The sequence below is a fragment of the Leopardus geoffroyi genome, chromosome D4 (assembly GCF_018350155.1).
Source record: "Leopardus geoffroyi isolate Oge1 chromosome D4, O.geoffroyi_Oge1_pat1.0, whole genome shotgun sequence".
Lineage (NCBI taxonomy): Eukaryota > Metazoa > Chordata > Mammalia > Carnivora > Felidae > Leopardus > Leopardus geoffroyi.
The window spans coordinates 31,845,699-31,865,081 of record NC_059342.1 but is presented as its reverse complement, the minus strand read 5'-3'; the positions used below and the strand labels follow the sequence as shown (position 1 = coordinate 31,865,081).

The window sequence follows — 19,383 nt, the reverse complement described above, 5'->3', positions numbered from 1 at the left end:
CTTTCGTCTTTCTGCTTCTATTCTTACCATTTCATTTTTGAGCCAAGTAGTAGTTAAAAAGTTGAGAAATAATGCTGTTGTATGCCCTGTTAAAGAAAAAAAAAAAAAAAGAATCTCTACCTTTTTTTTTTTTTTTTAAACTGAGAGTACTACCTCATTCCACAAAGGATTTAGGGTGACTGTCTATCATCTGCCTTTTCATCTTCCTCATTTACCTCTCCCTAAATAAAAGTATTGTTTATTGTTTAATAGTTTTGTTTTCATGGGTCAGAATAAGCACTTTATACTATCTTCTAACCCCCTTTTTTTTTTTGAGAAAATAAACTTTTGAGATATAACTTACTGTTGAGTCCTTTGAGAAAGCATTTGACAAGAAGAAAAGTCTGTCTAGTTTATTATATGAAATATAATTGATATAATATATCATATAAATGATTGATACAATTGATATAATAATGATTGATATAATATATAAACGATATATGAAATAATTACTTTCCTTGAAATTTTTTCACAATAGTCTGATTTGTCATGCCATTAAAAAGATAAGGGTTAATCATTGAGCTAGGTTCCATACTCATTATGTGCACACATATAATCCCAGATCTTCCTACTCTTCTAATAAACAATTCCCTTCCAAGATATAAAAACCTCAGAAGCAAAAATGTACTTGTTTATTTCTACATACATAAATATTCTGTTGGAGTAGGAACTACACTATTCATCATTTATGTTTGTGACTAAAATTTCACATACATAGATAAATTTCACATTTCAGTAAGTGGCTGAAATGTTGACGGTTATATATATATATATAAAATTGGGAAATTTATGCACAGATTCAGAATACATTTTGCTTTAGGATGTGGTTATTTTTCTGCCATAGTGTTCTACCTATGTGGTAAATTAACTCAATAGTTGCTATGAAATGAAGTCTAATTTTTGCATGTTAATTGTGATCCACAATATATATAGTTGTGTATTTTTTGTTACAAAAGAAAAAAATGAGTGGTCTGTATGGTATATGAATTATATCTCAACAAAAAAAAGAAATACCACATGGTTATAGAGCAGCAAATGATGAAGATGGTAGTGATGATGATGATGATGATGATGATGAAGATGGTGATGGTGATAGGTATACACTAACATTGTGGGAAAGGGGGGAGTTGGCTACCTAACGATATAACTTCTGTAACCTTATTGTTCCTATGGTATTTGAATAATTTTATGGGTACTGGTGAAGTGTATCTTTACTAATGGTTTTTATAACCTATGTCATTGAATTTATGCAATACAGCTTTAAAGAGTAGACATGTAGAGTAGAGTGATGTAGTAAATAGAGTAGAGTGATGTAGTTCTAAGAACTTGTACTTCAACATAAGGTAGATCTGGATTCAAGTCATAGGACCTTAAACAAGTCATTTAATCTCTCGGCCTTAGTTTCATTTGTTAAGTGAGACTAAAAAGGCACGTACATTAGAAAGATTTTCATAACACTAAAGTACATGTGTACTCTCATGCTCATTCAACCCCTCCATTATTTCCCCTCCTTCTCTTCCTCACTTTCCTCCTCCTTTTCCCTCCCTCCTTTTCCCCTTCTAGATAGAGATACAGATAGATAGAAATAGAGATAGATATAGGAGTTAAATACTTTGGATAATACTTAACAAATGGAGAGGGGGTGTCAGTAATTATTAACTCAGTGTAGCTGTAGCATTATAGTGTTGAAAATTATGACCACTTATCTGTTTGTCTGTGCTGGAAATATTTTTAAGTAAATATAATTGTAAAACTTCCTAAGGAAGTTTGTTAAGACTGTGCTTGAATATAACAATCCTGACTTTTTTCTCTTTTTTCCCACTCTTTGGGATAATTACAAAAACTTTACAGAAGTGAACCATACCATTTACATATTTAGTGAATTTTTATGAATGTTTGTATTTTTACATGTATTTAGAAATGACTTTTTTTTTTTTTAATTTTTAAAAAAAAATTTTTTTTTTCAACGTTTATTTATTTTTGGGACAGAGAGAGACAGAGCATGAACGGGGGAGGGGCAGAGAGAGAGAGAGACACAGAATCGGAAACAGGCTCCAGGCTCTGATCCATCAGCCCAGAGCCCGACGCGGGGCTCGAACTCACGGACCGCGAGATCGTGACCTGGCTGGTCGGACGCTTAACCGACTGCGCCACCCAGGCGCCCCTAGAAATGACTTATTAAAATATTTACAGTTGACCCAATTAAAAACTTAAAAAAAAAATTTGTCTCCTTGATTAAATAGGTTTTAGATTTCTCTAGTAGAATTGAGAATCTTTAAAATATTATAAATTTATTACAGAATATTTTTCCTCTTTCTGCAACCTTCTAAAAAAGATATACTCATTTGATGAGTATTGGTGTTTTGTTTTGTGTTTTACTCAGAAAATAAGGCTTGACATTCACTTTTAGATTAAATCTAAAGGATTTACTTTAATATTGTGTTTTTAGGGCAAATGGTATCATCGGAGGCAAGCTGTAAAAGAATTGCATGGTACATTGATACGTCTTTTAAATGAGTTGCTGCCATGGGAACCAAAGTTGATGAAAGCTTTTCAAAGAAACAGGTACTTTGAGCTTTATAACGTTTTACTTATTTTAGGGCTCTTAACTTGTGATTATGGGAAGATGTTCTGGAATCATTTGGTATTTTTCCATTGATTTATAATTCAACAGTTATTTTTGAGTGCCTGCTGTGTGCAAGGCACTTCTAAGCCCTGAAAAAGTAGTGCTGTTTAAACAGAACCCTACTATCTTGTAAAAATGAAACTGTACCTATTAAATAACTCCCCATTTTCCTTCCCACCCACCCCTCACAACCACCATTCTACTTTGTCTATATGATTTGACTGCTCTTAAGTACCTCATGTAATGCACAGCATTTATATTTTTGTGTTTTTGTGACTATCTTCTTTCACTTAGTATAATATTGTCGAGGTTCATTCACGTTGTAGCATATGTCAGAATTTCCTTCCTTTTTAAGGCTCAGTATTTCATTGTGTGTGTATACCATTTTGCTTATTTATCTGTCAGTGCTGATGCTTGGGTGGTTTTCATGTTTTAGCTGTTATGAATAATGTTGGTAAGAACATGGGTGTACAAATATCTCTTCAAGATACTGCTTTCACTTCTTTTGGGTATATACTTAGAAGTGGAATTGCTGGATCATATGGTAATTCTATTTTTATTTTATTTTATTTGTTTTGTTTTGTTTTTATTTATTTGTTTATTTAAATTCAAGTAGTTAACATAAAGTGTAGTATTGGTTTCAGGAGTATAACCCAGTGATTCATCAATTACATATATAACACCCAGTGCTCATCGCAACAAGTGCCCTCCTTAATGCCCATCCCCCACCCATGGCTCCTCCATGAACCCTCAGTTTGTTCTTTGTATTTAAGAGTCTCTTATCGGGGCGCCTGGGTGGCGCAGTCGGTTAAGCGTCCGACTTCAGCCAGGCCACGATCTCGCGGTCTGTGAGTTCGAGCCCCGCGTCAGGCTCTAGGCTGATGGCTCAGAGCCTGGAGCCTGTTTCCGATTCTGTGTCTCCCTCTCTCTCTGCCCCTCCCCCGTTCATGCTGTGTCTCTCTCTGTCCCAAAAATAAATAAACGTTGAAAAAAAAAATTTAAAAAAAAAGATTCTCTTATGGTCTGCCTCCCTCTCTGTTTTTACTGTATTTCATTTTTCCTTCCCTTCCCCTATGTTGATCTTGTTTGTTTCTTAAATTCCACATAAGAATGAAATCACATGATATTTATCTTTCTCCGACTGACTTATTTCAGCATATTCAGTGTATTTAGCATAATACACTCTAGTTCCATCCATGTTGTTGCAAATGGCAAGATTTCATTCTTTTTGATCACTGAGTAATATTCCACCGCACGCGCGCGCGCGCGCGCACACACACACACACACACACACACATCTTCTTTATCCTTTTATTAGTTGATGGACATATGTATTTGGGCTCTGTCCATAATTTGGCTGTCGTTGATAGCACTGCTATAAACTTTGGGGTGTGTGTGCCCCTTTGAATCAACATTTTCATATCCTTTGGATAAATACCCAGTAGTGCAATGCTGGGTTGTAGGGTAGTTTTATTTTTAATTTCTTAAGGAACCACCATACTCTTTTCCAAGTGACTGTACAGTTTTCCATTCCCACCAACAATGCACAAGGATCCCAATTTCTCCACATCCTCACCAACATTTGTTATTTTCTGGGGTTTTTTTTGTTTTTTTGTTTTTTTTTTGTTTTTTTTTTTGTTTTTTTTACTAGTAACCATTCTAATGAGCACTAGGTGGTATATTTTTGTACTTTTGATTTGTATTTACCTAATGATTAATAATATTGAAATAAAAGGGTATCTTTTCATGTGCTTATTAGTTACTTACATATCTTTGGAGAAATGGCTATTTAAGTTTTTTGCCCATTTTTGAATCTGCTTGTTGATTTATGTTGATTTTTAGGAATTCCTTATATATTCTGGCTATTAATCCCTTATTGGGTATATGATTTGAAAATGTTTCCCTCCATTCTGTGTGTTATCTTTCTGTTTTGTTGATAGTGCCTTTGATGAGCAATTTTTGAAATTTTTCATGAGGTCCAGTTTGTCTTTTTTCGTTGTTGCCTCTGCCTTTGGTGTAATTCCCAAGAAATTATTAGTAAGTTTAGTAGTAAGTTTTGAAACCAGGAAGTGTGAGCACTCCAACTTTGTTTTTATTTTTCAAGATTGTTTTGGCTCAAGTCCCTTGAGATGCCATACGAGTTTTAGAATAGGTTTTTCTATTTCTGTAACAAATAAAATTGGGATTTTGATAGGGATTGCCTTGAATCTGTAGAGCCCATTGGGTAGTATTGACATCTTAAAAATATTAAGTCTTCTAATCCATAAACATGGATGTGTTTCCATTTATTTATGTCATCTTTAATCTCTCTCTCCAGTGTTTTGTACTTTTCATTGTACAGGTCTCTCACATCCTTGATTAATTCCTAAGTGTTTTATTCTTTTTTATGCTATTAAAAATGGAATTGTTTTAAGATGCTTTTCAGATTGATCATTGTTACTGTATAGAAATGCAACTGATTCTTGCGTGTTGACTTTATATCCTGCTACTTTGCTAAACTCAGTTAGTTCTAACAATTTTTTTTGTGGCTCTGTAGGGTTTTTTACATGTAAGATCATGTTGTTTGTGAAAAGATTATTCTTTTCAATTTGGATGCCTTTTCTTTTTCCTGCATAATGCTTGGTCTAGAACTTCTTTTTTTTTTTTTTTAATGTTTGTTTATTATTTTTGAGAGAGACAGAGACAGAATGCGAGTGGGTTAAAGGCAGAGAGAGAGGGAGACACAGAATTGGAAGCAGGCTCCAGGCTCTGGGCTCTCAGCACAGAGCCCAGTGCAGGGCTCAAACTCACAAGCTGTGAGATCATGACCTGCACTAAAGTCGGACACTCAACCAACTGAGCCACCCAGGCACCCCTTGGTCTAGAACTTCTAGTCCTGTGTTGAATAGAAGTAGCAAAAGTGAGTATCTTTGCCTTCTACCCAAACTTAGAAGGAAAAGATTTTAGTCTTTCATCATTGAGTGTGATGTTCACTATGGGTTTTCCTTATGGCTTTTCTTATATTGAGATAGCTTCCTTCTATTTGTTGAGTGTTTCTATCATGAAAGAATGATGAATTTTGTCAAATGCTTTTTCTGCAACGATTGAGATGATCATGTGGTTTCTTTGCTTTCTTGTGTCAATGTGGTATGTTACATTAATCAGTTTTCATATGTTGAACTATCCTTGCATTCTAGCAATAAATCCCATTTGTTCAGGTCCTTTCAGTATGCTGCAGAATTCCATTTGCTTATATTTTGTTGAGGATTTCTGCATCAGTGTTTATAAGATTTACTGGTCTGGGGGAGCATGGGAACAATAGCAGAGTAGGAGGATCCTGAGCTCACACCATCCCATGTTTACAGCTAGATATCATCCACCCAAGTCAATAAATCAGAGAGCAATCTGAAGACTGGCAGACCAAACTCCACAACTAAATATAGAGAAAAAGCTGCATCTGAAAGTTTAGGGAAGTCCAAAATGTAGAGGGAGGCTGCCAAAATGTGGAGGGAGGCTGCCAGCAGGAGGGAAAGGGCTGTGTACACAGAGAGGGTGAAGAAACAGGTACTTCTGCCAGGGAGCTCACAATGGGGAAGACTAATCCCCATAATGTTTGGCTTTAAAAACCAGAGGGGGGGCGCCTGGGTGGCGCAGTCGGTTAAGCGTCCGACTTCAGCCAGGTCACGATCTCGCGGTCCGTGAGTTCGAGCCCCGCGTCGGGCTCTGGGCTGATGGCTCAGAGCCTGGAGCCTGTTTCTGATTCTGTGTCTCCCTCTCTCTCTGCCCCTCCCCCGTTCATGCTCTGTCTCTCTCTGTACCAAAAATAAATAAACGTTGAAAAACCAGAGGGGCTGAATTCCATGAGTTTGTAAAACCAGTGGGAATTGGAGCCTGGAGCTTTAAAAGTCTGCTGATTAAGCACTGGGTGAGCCAGGAGGGTAAGTGATAGCTGCTGGGTTCCTGCCTTTAAAGAGATAACAGCCTGTGCAGAGAGGCAACATAAAAACAGCAGTTTACACAACGCCAGGGGCAAACATTGGTGAACTTTTTTCAAAATGAGGAAGCTGGCAGGCACCATTTTCCTCCCTGACCCTCAGGATAAACATAGAACCAGCTATAGGAGACAAAGCTGCGCAGATACCAGCACTCAGGGCAAGTTTTGTTAAAGTTGCATAGGTACCCTGCCCAGACTCCCGGTGCATATCTGCTGCTGCAGGCCATGCCCAGCCATCATCTTGCGCCCAGACCAGCTTCACATCCCCACAGCCGTAGCACTTTGAGAGATCCTGCAGAGGACTAGTGGCCCAATATAATTTCGCTAACACCGATTGCCCTGTTCCAGGTTCCCTGGTGAGCTCTCCCCTCTTAGAGCTGGTCGTCCTGAGTCCCACTAATACCACAGAGTAAGCATAGCCCACAACAGGCAGAGGGTCAGCGCAGACGACTGCTCTGAAAGGAAAAGTGATTTGGACATTACAGTAAGGCATAAGCAATACACATAGGACATTCTCCTGAAGTGCCAGGTTCTGGTGAATAGGGGACACTGCACTGCAGGACACTCCAGAACCTCCTCTTCATAAAGTCACTTCTTTCAAGAGCAGAAGACGTAGCCGCTTTTCTTAACACAGAGAAACAGACCCAGAGAGGCAGACAAAATGAGTAGACAGAGATACTTATCCCAGATGAAAGAACAGGACAAGGCCACAGCCAGAGATCTAAGCCAAACAGATATAAGTAATATGCCTGATAGAGAATTTAAAGCAGTGATCATAAGGATACTCAGTGGACCTGAGAAGAGAGTGGAAGACATGAGTGAGACACTTAATACAGAGATAAGGAATAATAAAGCAGAAATAAAGGGCTCAATTAGAAGCAAGAAAAATCTCAACCTAACCTTACATCTAAGGGAGTGAGAAAAAGAACAACAAACAAACAATTAAAATTGATAGAAGTCTAGTCAGGCTTATCAGGGAAAAAACAGAAAGAACTCAAATAAAATCACAAATGAGAGAGGAGAGATAACAGCCAACACCACAGAAGTACAAATAATTATAAGAAAATATTATGAAAAACTGCATGCCAACAAATTGGACAACCAAGAAGAAATGGATAAATTCCTAGAAACCTATAAACTACCAAAACTGAAACAGGAGGATATAGAAGATTTGAACAGGCTGATAACCAGGAAAGAAATTGAATGAATAATCAAAAAATTTCCAACAAAAAAACTCCAGGACTAGATGACTTCATTGGTGAATTCTACCAAATATTTAAAGAAGAATTAATACCTGTTTTACTCAAACTATTCCAGGGCATAGAAAAGGAAGGAAAACTTCCAAATTCATTCTATGAGGCCAGGATTACCCTGATAACAAAACCACATAGACACACCACTAAAAAAGATAACTACAGGCCAATATCCCTGATTGACATATATGCAAAAATCCTCAACAGATACTGACAAACCAAATTCAACAGTATATTAAGATCATTCACCAGAAACAAATGTGATTTATTCCTAGGTTGTGGTAGTTTATTTATTTATTTATTTTTTCAACATTTATTTATTTTTGGGACAGAGAGAGACAGAGCATGAACAGGGGAGGGGCAGAGAGAGAGGGAGACACAGAATCGGAAACAGGCTCCAGGCTCTGAGCCATCAGCCCAGAGCCTGAAGCGGGGCTCGAACTCATGGACTGCGAGATCGTGACCTGGCTGAAGTCGGACGCTTAACCGACTGCGCCACCCAGGCGCCCCCTAGGTTGTGGTAGTTTAATAGTTGCAAACCAGTCAACGTAATATACCACATCAATAAGAGAAAAGATAAGAACCATAGGATCATTTCAGTAGATGCAGAAAAAGCATTTGACAAAATACAACATCATTCATGGTAAAAAACCTTCAACAAATTTTTCTCCCTAAGGTCAGAAACAAGACAAGGATGTCCATTCTCACCACTTATTCAACATAGTACTGAAAGTCCTAGCCACAGAGGTCTCAGACAACAAAAATAAATAAAAGGCATCTAAACTGGCAAGGAAGAAGTAAAACATTCATTATTTGCAGATGACATACTATATATAGAAAGCCCAAAAACTCCACTAAAAAAATGACTAGAACTGCTAAACAAATTTAGTAAAGCCACAGGATACAAAACCAATATACAGAAATCTGTTGCATTTCTATACACCAATAATGAAGCAGCAGAAAGAGAAATTAAGGAATCAATCCCATTTACAATTGCACCAAAAATAATAAGATACCCAGGAATAAACCTAATCAAAGAGGTAAAAGACCTGTACTCTGAAATCTATAAAACAGTGATGAAAGAAATTGAAGACACCAAGAAATGGAAAGACATTCCATGCCCAAGGATTGGAAGAACAAGTACTGTTAAAATGTCTGTACTTCAAAAAGCAATTTACACCTTTAATGCAATCCCAATCAAAATACCAATAACATGTTTTACAGACCTAGAACAGGCAACCCTAAAATTGCATGGAACCACAAAATATTCTGAATAGCCAAAACAGTCTTGAAAAAGGAAAACAAAACTGGAGGCATCACAATTCTGGACTTCAAGTTATATTAACAAAGCTGTAGTAATCAAAACAGTATTTATTGTACTGACACAAAAATAGACACATAGATCAATGGAATGGTATTGAAATGGAAATGAACCCACAGTTGTATGGTCAAGTAATCTTTGATAAAGCAAGAAAGAATATCCAATGGGAAAAGGATAGTAGTCTCTTCAACAAATGGTATTGGGAAAACTGGGCAGCAACATGCAAAAGAAGGAAACCGTATTCCTTTCTTACACCATACACAAAACTAAATTCAAAGTGGATTAAGGACCTAAAGAGAAAAAATAAATTATTGGAACAACATCAAAAGACCCAAAAAGAAAAAATAAATGTTTGGGACATTAAAAAACCTAAAAAGAAAAAATAAATTATTGGGACAACATCAAAATAAAAAGCTTCTGCACAAGGAAGGAAACAGTCAACAAAACTAAAAGGCAACCTACTAAATAAGAGAAGATATTTGCAAATGACACATCTGATAAAGGGGTAGTATCCAAAATATATAAAGAACTTATACAACTCAAGAACTTAAACAACTCAACACCCAAAAAACAACCCAGTTAACAGTAGGCAGAAGACATGAACAGACATTACTCCAAAGAAGACATCCAGATAGCAAAGAGACATATGAAAAGATGTTCATCATCCCTTACCTTCAGGGAAATGTAAATCAAAACTACAATGAGATATTGCCCCACACCTGTCACAACGGCTAAAATCAACAGCATAAGATACAACAGGTGTTGATGAGGTTGCAGAGAAAGGGAAACCCTCTTACAGTGTCAGTGGGAGCAGGTACTGTTGAAAACAGTATGGAAGCTCCTCAGAAAGTTAAAAATGATGATCCGGGGGCTCCTGGGTGGCGCAGTCGGTTAAGCGTCCGACTTCAGCCAGGTCACAATCTCGCGGTCCGTGAGTTCGAGCCCCGCGTTGGGCTCTGGGCTGATGGCTCGGAGCCTGGAGCCTGTTTCCGATTCTGTGTCTCCCTCTCTCTCTGCCCCTCCCCCGTTCATGCTCTGTCTCTCTCTGTCCCAAAAATAAATAAACGTTGAAAAAAAAATTTTTTTTTTAATAAAAAAAAATTAAAAAAAAAATAATAAAAAAAATGATGATCCAGCAATGGCACTACTGGGTATTTACCCAAAGGATACAAGAACACTAATTCAAAGTGATACAGGCATCCCTATGTTATAGCAACATTATTTACAGTAGCAAAGATACAGAAGCATCCCAGGTGTTCACTAATTGATGAATGGATAAAGAAGAAGTGGCATATAGATATAGATATAGATATAGATATAGATAGATATACACATACATACATACATACATACATACATACATACATACATACATACAATGGAATATTATTCAGCCATAAAGAAGAAGGAAATCTTGTCATTTGCAGTAACATGGATGGAGCTAGAGAGTATAATGCTAATCAAACTGTCAGAAAAAGACAAATACCATATGATTTCACTCGTGGAATTTAAGAAACAAAATAAGCAAAGGAGAAATCTATCTATATCTATATATCTACATCTATATATAGAGAGAGACGGACCAGGAAACAGACTCAACTATAGAGAAAAATTGATGGTTACTACATGGGAGGAGGGTAGAGGATGGGTTAAAAATGTGATGGCGATTATGGAGTGCACTGGTAGTGATGGGCACCAGGATGAAGTATTGAATTGTTGAAGCACTATATTGTACATCTTAACTAATATAACACTAATTGTTAACTAACTGGAATTAAAATGTGACAAAAAAAAAAAAAGAGATACTTGTCTAGATTTTTTTGTAGTGTCCTTGTCAGGCTTTGGCATTAGTGTCATGCTGGCCTCAAAGAATGAATTAGGAAGTTTTTCTTACTTTTCAGTTTTTTGGGGGAAAAGTTTGCAAAAGAAAGGTATTAGTTCTTAAATGTTTGGTAGATTTCACCAGTGAGTGCATTAGATCCAAACTTTTCTGTGTTGAGAGACTTTTGAATTAATGATTCATTCTCCTTTAATAGTTATAGGCATATTCAGATTTTCTGTTTCCTTGTAACTTAATCCTGGTAGGTTTTTGATTTTAGAAATTTGTCTGTTTCATCTAAATTATCCAATTTGGTGGCATACAATTTTTCATAACATTCTAATTATTATTTTTATGGGATTGGTTGTAATGGCCCCACTTTTATCTCTGATTTTCCTAATTTGAGTCTTCTCTCTTTTTTTTTTCTAAGTTGATCTAGATAAAGATTTGTTAATTTTGTTGATCTTTTAAAAGAAGGAAATTTTGGTTTCATTGATTTTTCTCTATTGTTGTTCTATTCTCTATATTGTTTACCTCTGATATCTTAGTTCCTTCCTTCCATTAGCTTTAGGTTTAGTTTGTTTTTCTTTTTTGAATTTCTAAAGTTATAAAGTTAGGTCGTTGATTTGAGATGTTTCTTGTTTTTTAGTGTAAACATTTCTTTATAGCTCTAAATTTCCCCCTTAGCACTGTTTTTTTCCCCACTGTGTCCCATCATTTTACTATGTTGTGTTTTCATTTCCATTTATGTATAAGTATTTTCCAGGGTTTTTTAAATAATTTCTTCTTTAATGCATTAGTTGTTTAATAGTGTGTTATTAAATTTCCACAAATTTGCGGATTTTCCAGTTTTCCTTCTATTATTGATTTCTGACTTCATCTGTGGTGTACATTCTCGGAAGAAACAGACAAGCTCAAAATGTCAGTTAGTGATATGTACCATGAAGAAAATTAAATTACGGTAAGGAGAATAGGAAATGCTTGGTTTGGATGAGATGATGATTGCTCTTTTGTAGGGTGTCAGGGAAAGCTTCCCTGATGAGTTGATATTCAGAGACCTGAAATAAATGAGGAAGAGAGCCACATGGATATCTGAAGGAAAAGAAGATGCAGAAGCCCTAAGGTTGGCCTCATATTTGGCATGTAGAAGAAATGCAAAGGTTCACAGGTGTATCCAGAGCTGAGTGAGTGAGGATTAAAAGGCTGAGTCAAGATATCAGAGAAGTATAGGGAACAGTATCCAGATCATGTAAGTCTTAATGGACTTTTGTTTTTACTCTGAAATAAGACACCATTGAATGGTTTTAAGCAGAGGAAGGACCTGATCTGACTTATGTTTTAAAGCACTCACACTACCTGTCATGCTGAGATTAGTGTAGTGGGATGACAGGGAAATCAGTTACAAAAAGCAATAATCCAGGCAGAAACAAAAACAAAAACGATGATGGCTTGGAACAGGATAGTGGTTACTAGTCTGTAACCCTCTTAAGGAGTTTCCCTGGTGTAATCTGAAACTGGTGTCTGTATTCAGAGGGCAGGGAGAGACCAAAGGAAGAAACAGGCCACTCCAGGTGCGTAGGTGGCAGGTTGAGTAAGTAAAAGGAAATTACATTTGATAAGGCTTTTCTTGAGCAGCAGCAAGACAAATGGATCTCTGCACCTGCCCACCAGATCTTAAAAGTTCATATAAGGAGGCCTTACTTAGATGCAATCACATATATATCGTGTAGGTATTTTCAACATCACATCACTATCTCAAGGCTGTGTTCTTGGAGCAGTCTCTGGGGGGCAGGAAAGGCAAGTAGAACCTGCATTCCAAGGGTGGGGGAAGGAATGAGAAGCCTTTGAGTGCCTGGGTCCAACTCATGGGTCAATTGGTGGTCACCTGTTTTTCATGATTCTCCTTAACAGCTATTCAGATGGCAAGGGGTGGTTGGATTCTGGATGTATCTTGAAAGTAGGATAGGTAGAATTTTCTTAAACATTGGATATAAAGTGTCAAAAAAAAAAAAGAAGAGGAAGAGTAAAAAGATGATGTTCTATTTTTGGTCTAAACTGGAATAATGGAATTGCCATTAATTTAGATAAGGGAAACTAAAGGAGTAGCAGGTTTGCAGGGCAGGGATTCAGGAGTTTGGATTTCAACATGTGAGGTTTGATATGATTTTTAGACATCTAATTGGGCTTAATTGAGTAGACAGTTTAGTGTATGAGTCCCTGTTCAAGGGAATAAACCAGACTGGAGGCATAAATTTAGGGTTGTCAGGATATAGATTATATTTAAGCTATGAGACTGGTAGAAATCACCTAGAATGTGAGCATAGATAGAGAAAAAGAGAGACCAGGCCCTGGGGCATTCCAACATTTAGAGATGGTGGAGAGAGAGGAATAGGACTCAGCAGAAGAGACTGAGAAGGAATGTTCAGTAAGGTAGGATAACCAAGAGAAAGCGGGGTGTCTTGGAAGCCAGGTAAAGAAAATAATTTCAAAAAGGAGGGCTGCTTATGATAGATTGAAAAAGATGAGGCCTGAGAATTAATTTTGAATTTGGCAACATGGAAATCATTGATGACCTTGATGAGCTGTGTTGGTAGAGTAGTGGGTAAAAGTCATAGAAGTCTGTTCAAGAGAATTAGGGGAGAGGAAGTTTTATCATAAAGTGGAGCAGATAAATAGGGCAGTAGCTGGAAGGACAAGCTGCAGTCAAGAGAAGGTGCTTTGGTTTTTTGTTGTTGTTTGTTTTAATTAATGGGGAAATAACTTTCTGTATACTGGTGAAAATGATCTAATAGGCAAAAATGGACTCAGGGAAAGGAAGAGACATTTGGTAGAATGATATCATTGGATAGATGAGAGAGGATGCATAAATGGAGGCATTAGCTTAAATAGGAAGACAGAATATGAGTACAAATGAAGGTCATAAGTGGCAGATGAGAAAAGAGCATATGAAAGTTCTTGTCTGCTTCTATTTTCTTCTTCTTTTTTTAATGTTTGTTTATTTTTGAGAGACAGAGAGAGAGAGACAGACAGACAGACCGTAAGCAGGGGAGGGGCAGAGAGAGAAGGAAACAGAATCCGAAGCAGGCTCCAGGGTCTGAGCTGTCAGTACAGAGCCCGACGCAGGGCTTGAACTCACGAAGTCAGATGCTTAATGGACTGAGCCACTCAGGTGCCCCAGCTTCTATTTTCCCTGTAAATAAAATAAAACAAAGCAGCTGAGACAAAGAAGAGGGCTGAGAAGGGAGGAATTTCATACAACCCCCATAAAGATATTTCTAAAAGGAGATTAATTTTACAATTATTCTATGTGCCACACATACTGTGAGGTAAGTACTATTATTATCCCCATTATACAAAAAAGTAAACTGGTGCTAGAAAGTTTAAGGTGCTAGGCGCCTGGGTGGCTCAGTTGGTTAAGCAGCTGACTCTTAATTTTGGCTCAGAGCATGATCTCACAGTCAAGAGATTGAGCCCTGCATCAGGTTGTGTCTGAGCGAGGAGCCTGTTTAGGATTCTCTCTCTCTCCCACTCTCTCTGCCCCTCCCCCACTTGGACGCACTCATTTGCTCTCTTTCTTTCTTTCTCTTTCTCTCTCTCAAAATATATAAATAAGCTTAAAATAAAAAGAAAGTTTAAGGAGCTTCCCCAAAGTCTCACAGCTATTAAGTGACAAAGGTGAGACTTAAGCTTCAGAATACTTAAATAAGAATTTGTAGTAAAAATAAATTGGAGAATGTATGTTCAGATCTTTTTTAATGTTTATTTATTTATTTTGAGAGTGAGAGAGAGAGAGAGAGAGAGAGAGAGAGAGAGAGAGAATCCCAAGCAGGCTCTGCTGTCAGCACAGAGCTCGATGCAGGTCTCAAATCCCACAAACCTTGAGATCATGACCTGAGCCAAAATCAAGACTCGATGCTTAATGGACTGAGCCACCCAAGCACCCCCATTTCTTTTTTAAACAAAATGAAATAAGGTAAAGGTTAGTGGTAGAATAGAGAAATTCAGTTGAAAGCAAGAGGAATAATAGAGGATCTCTAAATTATGTGTCTTTGGAAATGTTTTCATCTCTCCATTGTTTTATGGAAACATAGCTATTATATTTTTATGTGAAAAGGATCTCTGAGAGATCACTTTTCAGCTTTCTCTGTTATATATATATATGTGTATATATATATATACATATATATATATATACACACACACACACACATATATAAAATATATATATATTTCTTTTATATATCTTTTATATATATATTTCTTTTATATATATATAAAACTTATTGTCAAATTGGTTTCCATACAACACCCAGTGCTCATCCCTACAGGTGCCCTCCTCAATGCCCATCACCCACTTTCCCCTCCTTCCCACTCCCCATCAACCCTCACTTTATTCTGTTTTTAAGAGTCTCTTATGGTTTGCCTCCCTCCCTCTCTAACTTTTTTTTCCCCGCTTCCCCTCCCCCATGGTCTTCTGTTAAGTTTCTCAGGATCGATATAAGAGTGAAAACATATGGTATCTGTCTTTCTCTGTATGACTTATTTCACTTTGCATAACACTCTCCAGTTCCATCCACATTGCTAAATGACCAGATTTCATTCTTTCTCATTGCCAAGTAGTATTCCATTGTATATATAAACCACATCTTCTTTATCCATTCATCAGTTGATGGACATTTAGGCTGTTTCCATAATTTGGATATTGTTGAAGGTGCTGCTATAAACATTGGGGTACAAGTTCCCCCATGGATCAGCACTCCTGTATCCCTTGGGTAAATTCCTAGCAGTGTCATTGCTGAGTCATAGGGTAGATCTGTTTTTAATTTTTTGAGGAACCTCCACACTGTTTTCCACAGCGGCTGTTTCAGTTTGCATTCCCACCAACAGTGTAAGAGGGTTCCCATTTCTCCACATCCTCTCCAGCATCTATAGTGTCCTGATTCGTTCATTTTAGCCACACTGACTGGCATGAGGTGCTATCTCAGTGTGGTTTTGATTTGTATTTCCCTGATGAGGAGTGACGTTGAGCATCTTTGGATGTGCCTGTTGGCCATCTGGATGTCTTCTTTAAAAAAGTGTCTATTTGTGTCTTCTGCCCATTTCTTCACTGGATTATTTGTTTTTTAGGTGTGGAGTTTGGTGAGTTCTTTATAGATTTTGGTTACAAGCCTTTTATTCAGTATGTCATTTGCAAATATCTTTTCCCGTTCTGTCGGTTGCCTTTTAGTTTTGTTGATTGTTTCCTTTGCAATGCAGAAGCTTTTTATCTTGATGAGGTCCCAATAGTACATTTTTGCTTTTAATTCCCTTGCCTTGGAGATGTGTCGAGTTGTGTCGAGTAAGAAATTGCTGCGGCTGAAGTCAGAGAGTTTTTTTCCTGCTTTCTCCTCTAGGGTTTTGATGGTTTCCTGTCTCACATTCAGGTCCTTCATTCATTTTGAGTTTATTTTTGTAAATAAAAATATTTCTAGTGAGATCAAAATGTTTAGATATGATTACTCTCAGGATTAAATGATGAGGGGTTTTTTTTGTTGTTGTTGTTACTGTACTCTGCATAAGTCAAATAATAGTGAGTACTATTTCCTAGAATTTCTTGATTAACTTTTTAAAACATTTTTTTTTTTTTTTGAGTATAGGTGGCACACAATGTTACGGTAGTTTCAGATGTACAACATAGTGATTGGACATGTTTATACATAATGGTATGCTCACCAAAAGTGTAGCTACTATCTGTCACCGTACAACACTACTACAATATCATTGACTATATTCTTTATGGTATGCCTTTTACTCTTGTGACTTATTTGTTCCAAAACTAGAAACTTGTATCCCAAATTCCCTTCACCCATTTTATCCATCCCCCACACCCCTTCCCCTCCAGCAACCATGACTTTGTTCTCTGTATTTATGGGGCTTTTTTTTGTTGTTGTTATTTTGTTTATTCATTTGTTATTTTTTTAATAATGAAATTTTTGTCAAATTGGTTTCCATACAACACCCAGTGCTCATCCCAAAAGATGCCCTCCTCAATACCCATCACCCACCTACCCCTCCCTCCCACCCCCAGTCAACCCTCAGTTTGTTTTCAGTTTTTAGGAGTCTCTTATGTTTTGCCTCCCTCCCTCTCTAACCATTTTTTTTCCTTCCCCTCCCCCATGGTCTTCTGTTAAGTTTCTCAGGATCCACAAGGAGTGCCTTTAGTTTTGTTGATCGTGTCCTTTGCTGTGCAGAAGCTTTTTATCTTCATGAGGTCCCAATAGTTCACTTTGGCTTTTAATTCCCTTGCCTTTGGGGATGTGTCAAGTAAGAAATTGCTGCGGCTTAGGTCAGAGAGGTCTTTTCCTGCTTTCTCCTCTAGTGTTTTGATGGTTTCCTGTCTCACATTCAGGTCCTTTATCCATTTTGAGTTTATTTTTGTGAATGGTGTAAGAAAGTAGTCTAGTTTCATCCTTCTGCATGTTGCTGTCCAGTTCTCCTAGCACCATTTGTTAAGCAGACTGTTTTCCATTGGATATTCTTTCCTGCTGTGTCAAGGATTAGTTGGCCGTACTTTTGTGGGTCTAGTTCTGGGGTTTCTATTCTATTCCATTGGTCTATGTGTCTGTTTTTGTGCCAGTACCATGCTGTCTTGATGATTACAGCTTTGTAGTAGAGGCTAAAGTCTGGGATTGTGATGCCTCCTGCTCTGGTCTTCTTCAAAATTTCTTTGGCTATTTGGGGCCTTTTGTGGTTCCATACAAATTTTAGGGTTGCTTGTTCTAGCTTCAAGAAGAATACTGGTGCAATTTTACTGGGATTGCATTGAATGTGTAGATAGCTTTGGGTAGTATTGACATTTTAATAATATTTATTCTTCCAGTCCATGAGCACGGAATGTTTTTCCATTTCTTTGTATCTTCTTCAATTTCCTTCATAACCTTTCTATAGTTTACAGCATACAGATCTTTTATATCTTTGGTTAGATTTATCCCTAGGTATTTTATGCTTCTTGGTGCAATTGTGAATGGGATCATTTTCTTTATTTGTCTTTCTGTTGCTTCATTATTAGTGTATAAGAATGCAATTGATTTCTGTACATTGATTTTGTACCCTGCGACTTTGCTGAATTCATGTATCAGTTCTAGCAGACTTTTTGTGGAGTCTATCGGATTTTCCATGTATAATATCATGTCATCTGCAAAAAGTGAAAGCTTGACTTCATCTTTGCCAATTTTGATGCATTTGATTTCCTCTTGTTGTCTGATTGCTGATGCTAGCACTTCCAACACTATGTTAAACAACAGCGGTGAGAGTGGACATCCCTGTCGTGTTCCTGATCTGAGGGAAAAAGCTCTCAGTTTTTCCCCATTGAGGATGATATTAGCTGTGGGCTTTTCATAAATGACTTTTATGGTGTTTAAGTATGTTCCTTCTACCCCGACTTTCTCGAGGGTTTTTATTAACAAAAGATGCTGAATTTTGTCAGATGCTTTTTCTGCATCGATTGACAGGATCATATGGTTCTTTTCTTTTCTTTTCTTTTCTCTTTTCTTTTCTTTTCTTTTCTTTTCTTAATGTGATGTATCACGTTGATTGATTTGCGAATGTTGAACCAGCCCTGCAGCCCAGGAATGAATCCCACTTGATCATGGTGAATAATTCTTTTTATATGCCGTTGAATTTGATTTGCTAGTACCTTACTGAGAAGTTTTGCATCCATATTCATCAGGGATATTGGCCTGTAGTTCTCTTTTTTTACTGGGTCTCTGTCTGGTTTAGGAATCAAAGTAATGCTGGCTTTATAGAATGAGTCTGGAAGTTTTCCTTCCCTTTCTATTTTTGGAACAGCTTGAGAAAGATAGGTATTATCTCTGCTTTAAATGTCTGGTAGAATTCCCCAGGGAAGCCATCTGGTCCTGGACTCTTATTTGTTGGGGAGATTTTAGATGACTGATTGAATTTCTTTGCTGGTTATGGGTCTGTTCAAGCTTTCTATTTCCTCCTGATTGAGTTTTGGAAGTGTGTGGGTGTTTAGGAATTTGTCCATTTCTTCCAGGTTGTCCAGTTTGTTGGCATATAAGTTTTCATAGTATTCCCTGATAATTGCTTGTATCTCTGAGGGATTGGTTGTAATAATTCCATTTTCATTCATGATTTTATCTGTTTGGGTCATCTCCCTTTTTTTTTTGAGAAGCCTGGCTAGAGGTTTATCAATTTTGTTTATTTTTTCAAAATACCAACTCTTCATTTCGTTGATCTGCTCTACAGTTTTTTTAGATTCTATATTGTTTATTTCTGCTCTGATCTTTATTATTTCTCTTCTGCTGCTGGGTTTAGGCTGTCTTTGCTGTTCTGCTTCTATTTCCTTTA

General features: G+C 37.2%; 1 protein-coding gene across 2 annotated transcripts in view; it reads left to right on the top strand.

Annotated features, from left to right (window-relative positions):
• Nucleotides 1–19,383, top strand: part of KIAA2026 (KIAA2026 ortholog) — a 133,160-nt gene that overhangs the window by 102,429 nt on the left and 11,348 nt on the right. For both annotated transcript variants that reach the window (XM_045469237.1, XM_045469235.1), the window contains one exon: nucleotides 2,492–2,607. In XM_045469237.1, the coding sequence (XP_045325193.1) occupies nucleotides 2,492–2,607 (116 nt within the window). The remainder of the gene's footprint in view (nucleotides 1–2,491; nucleotides 2,608–19,383) is intronic.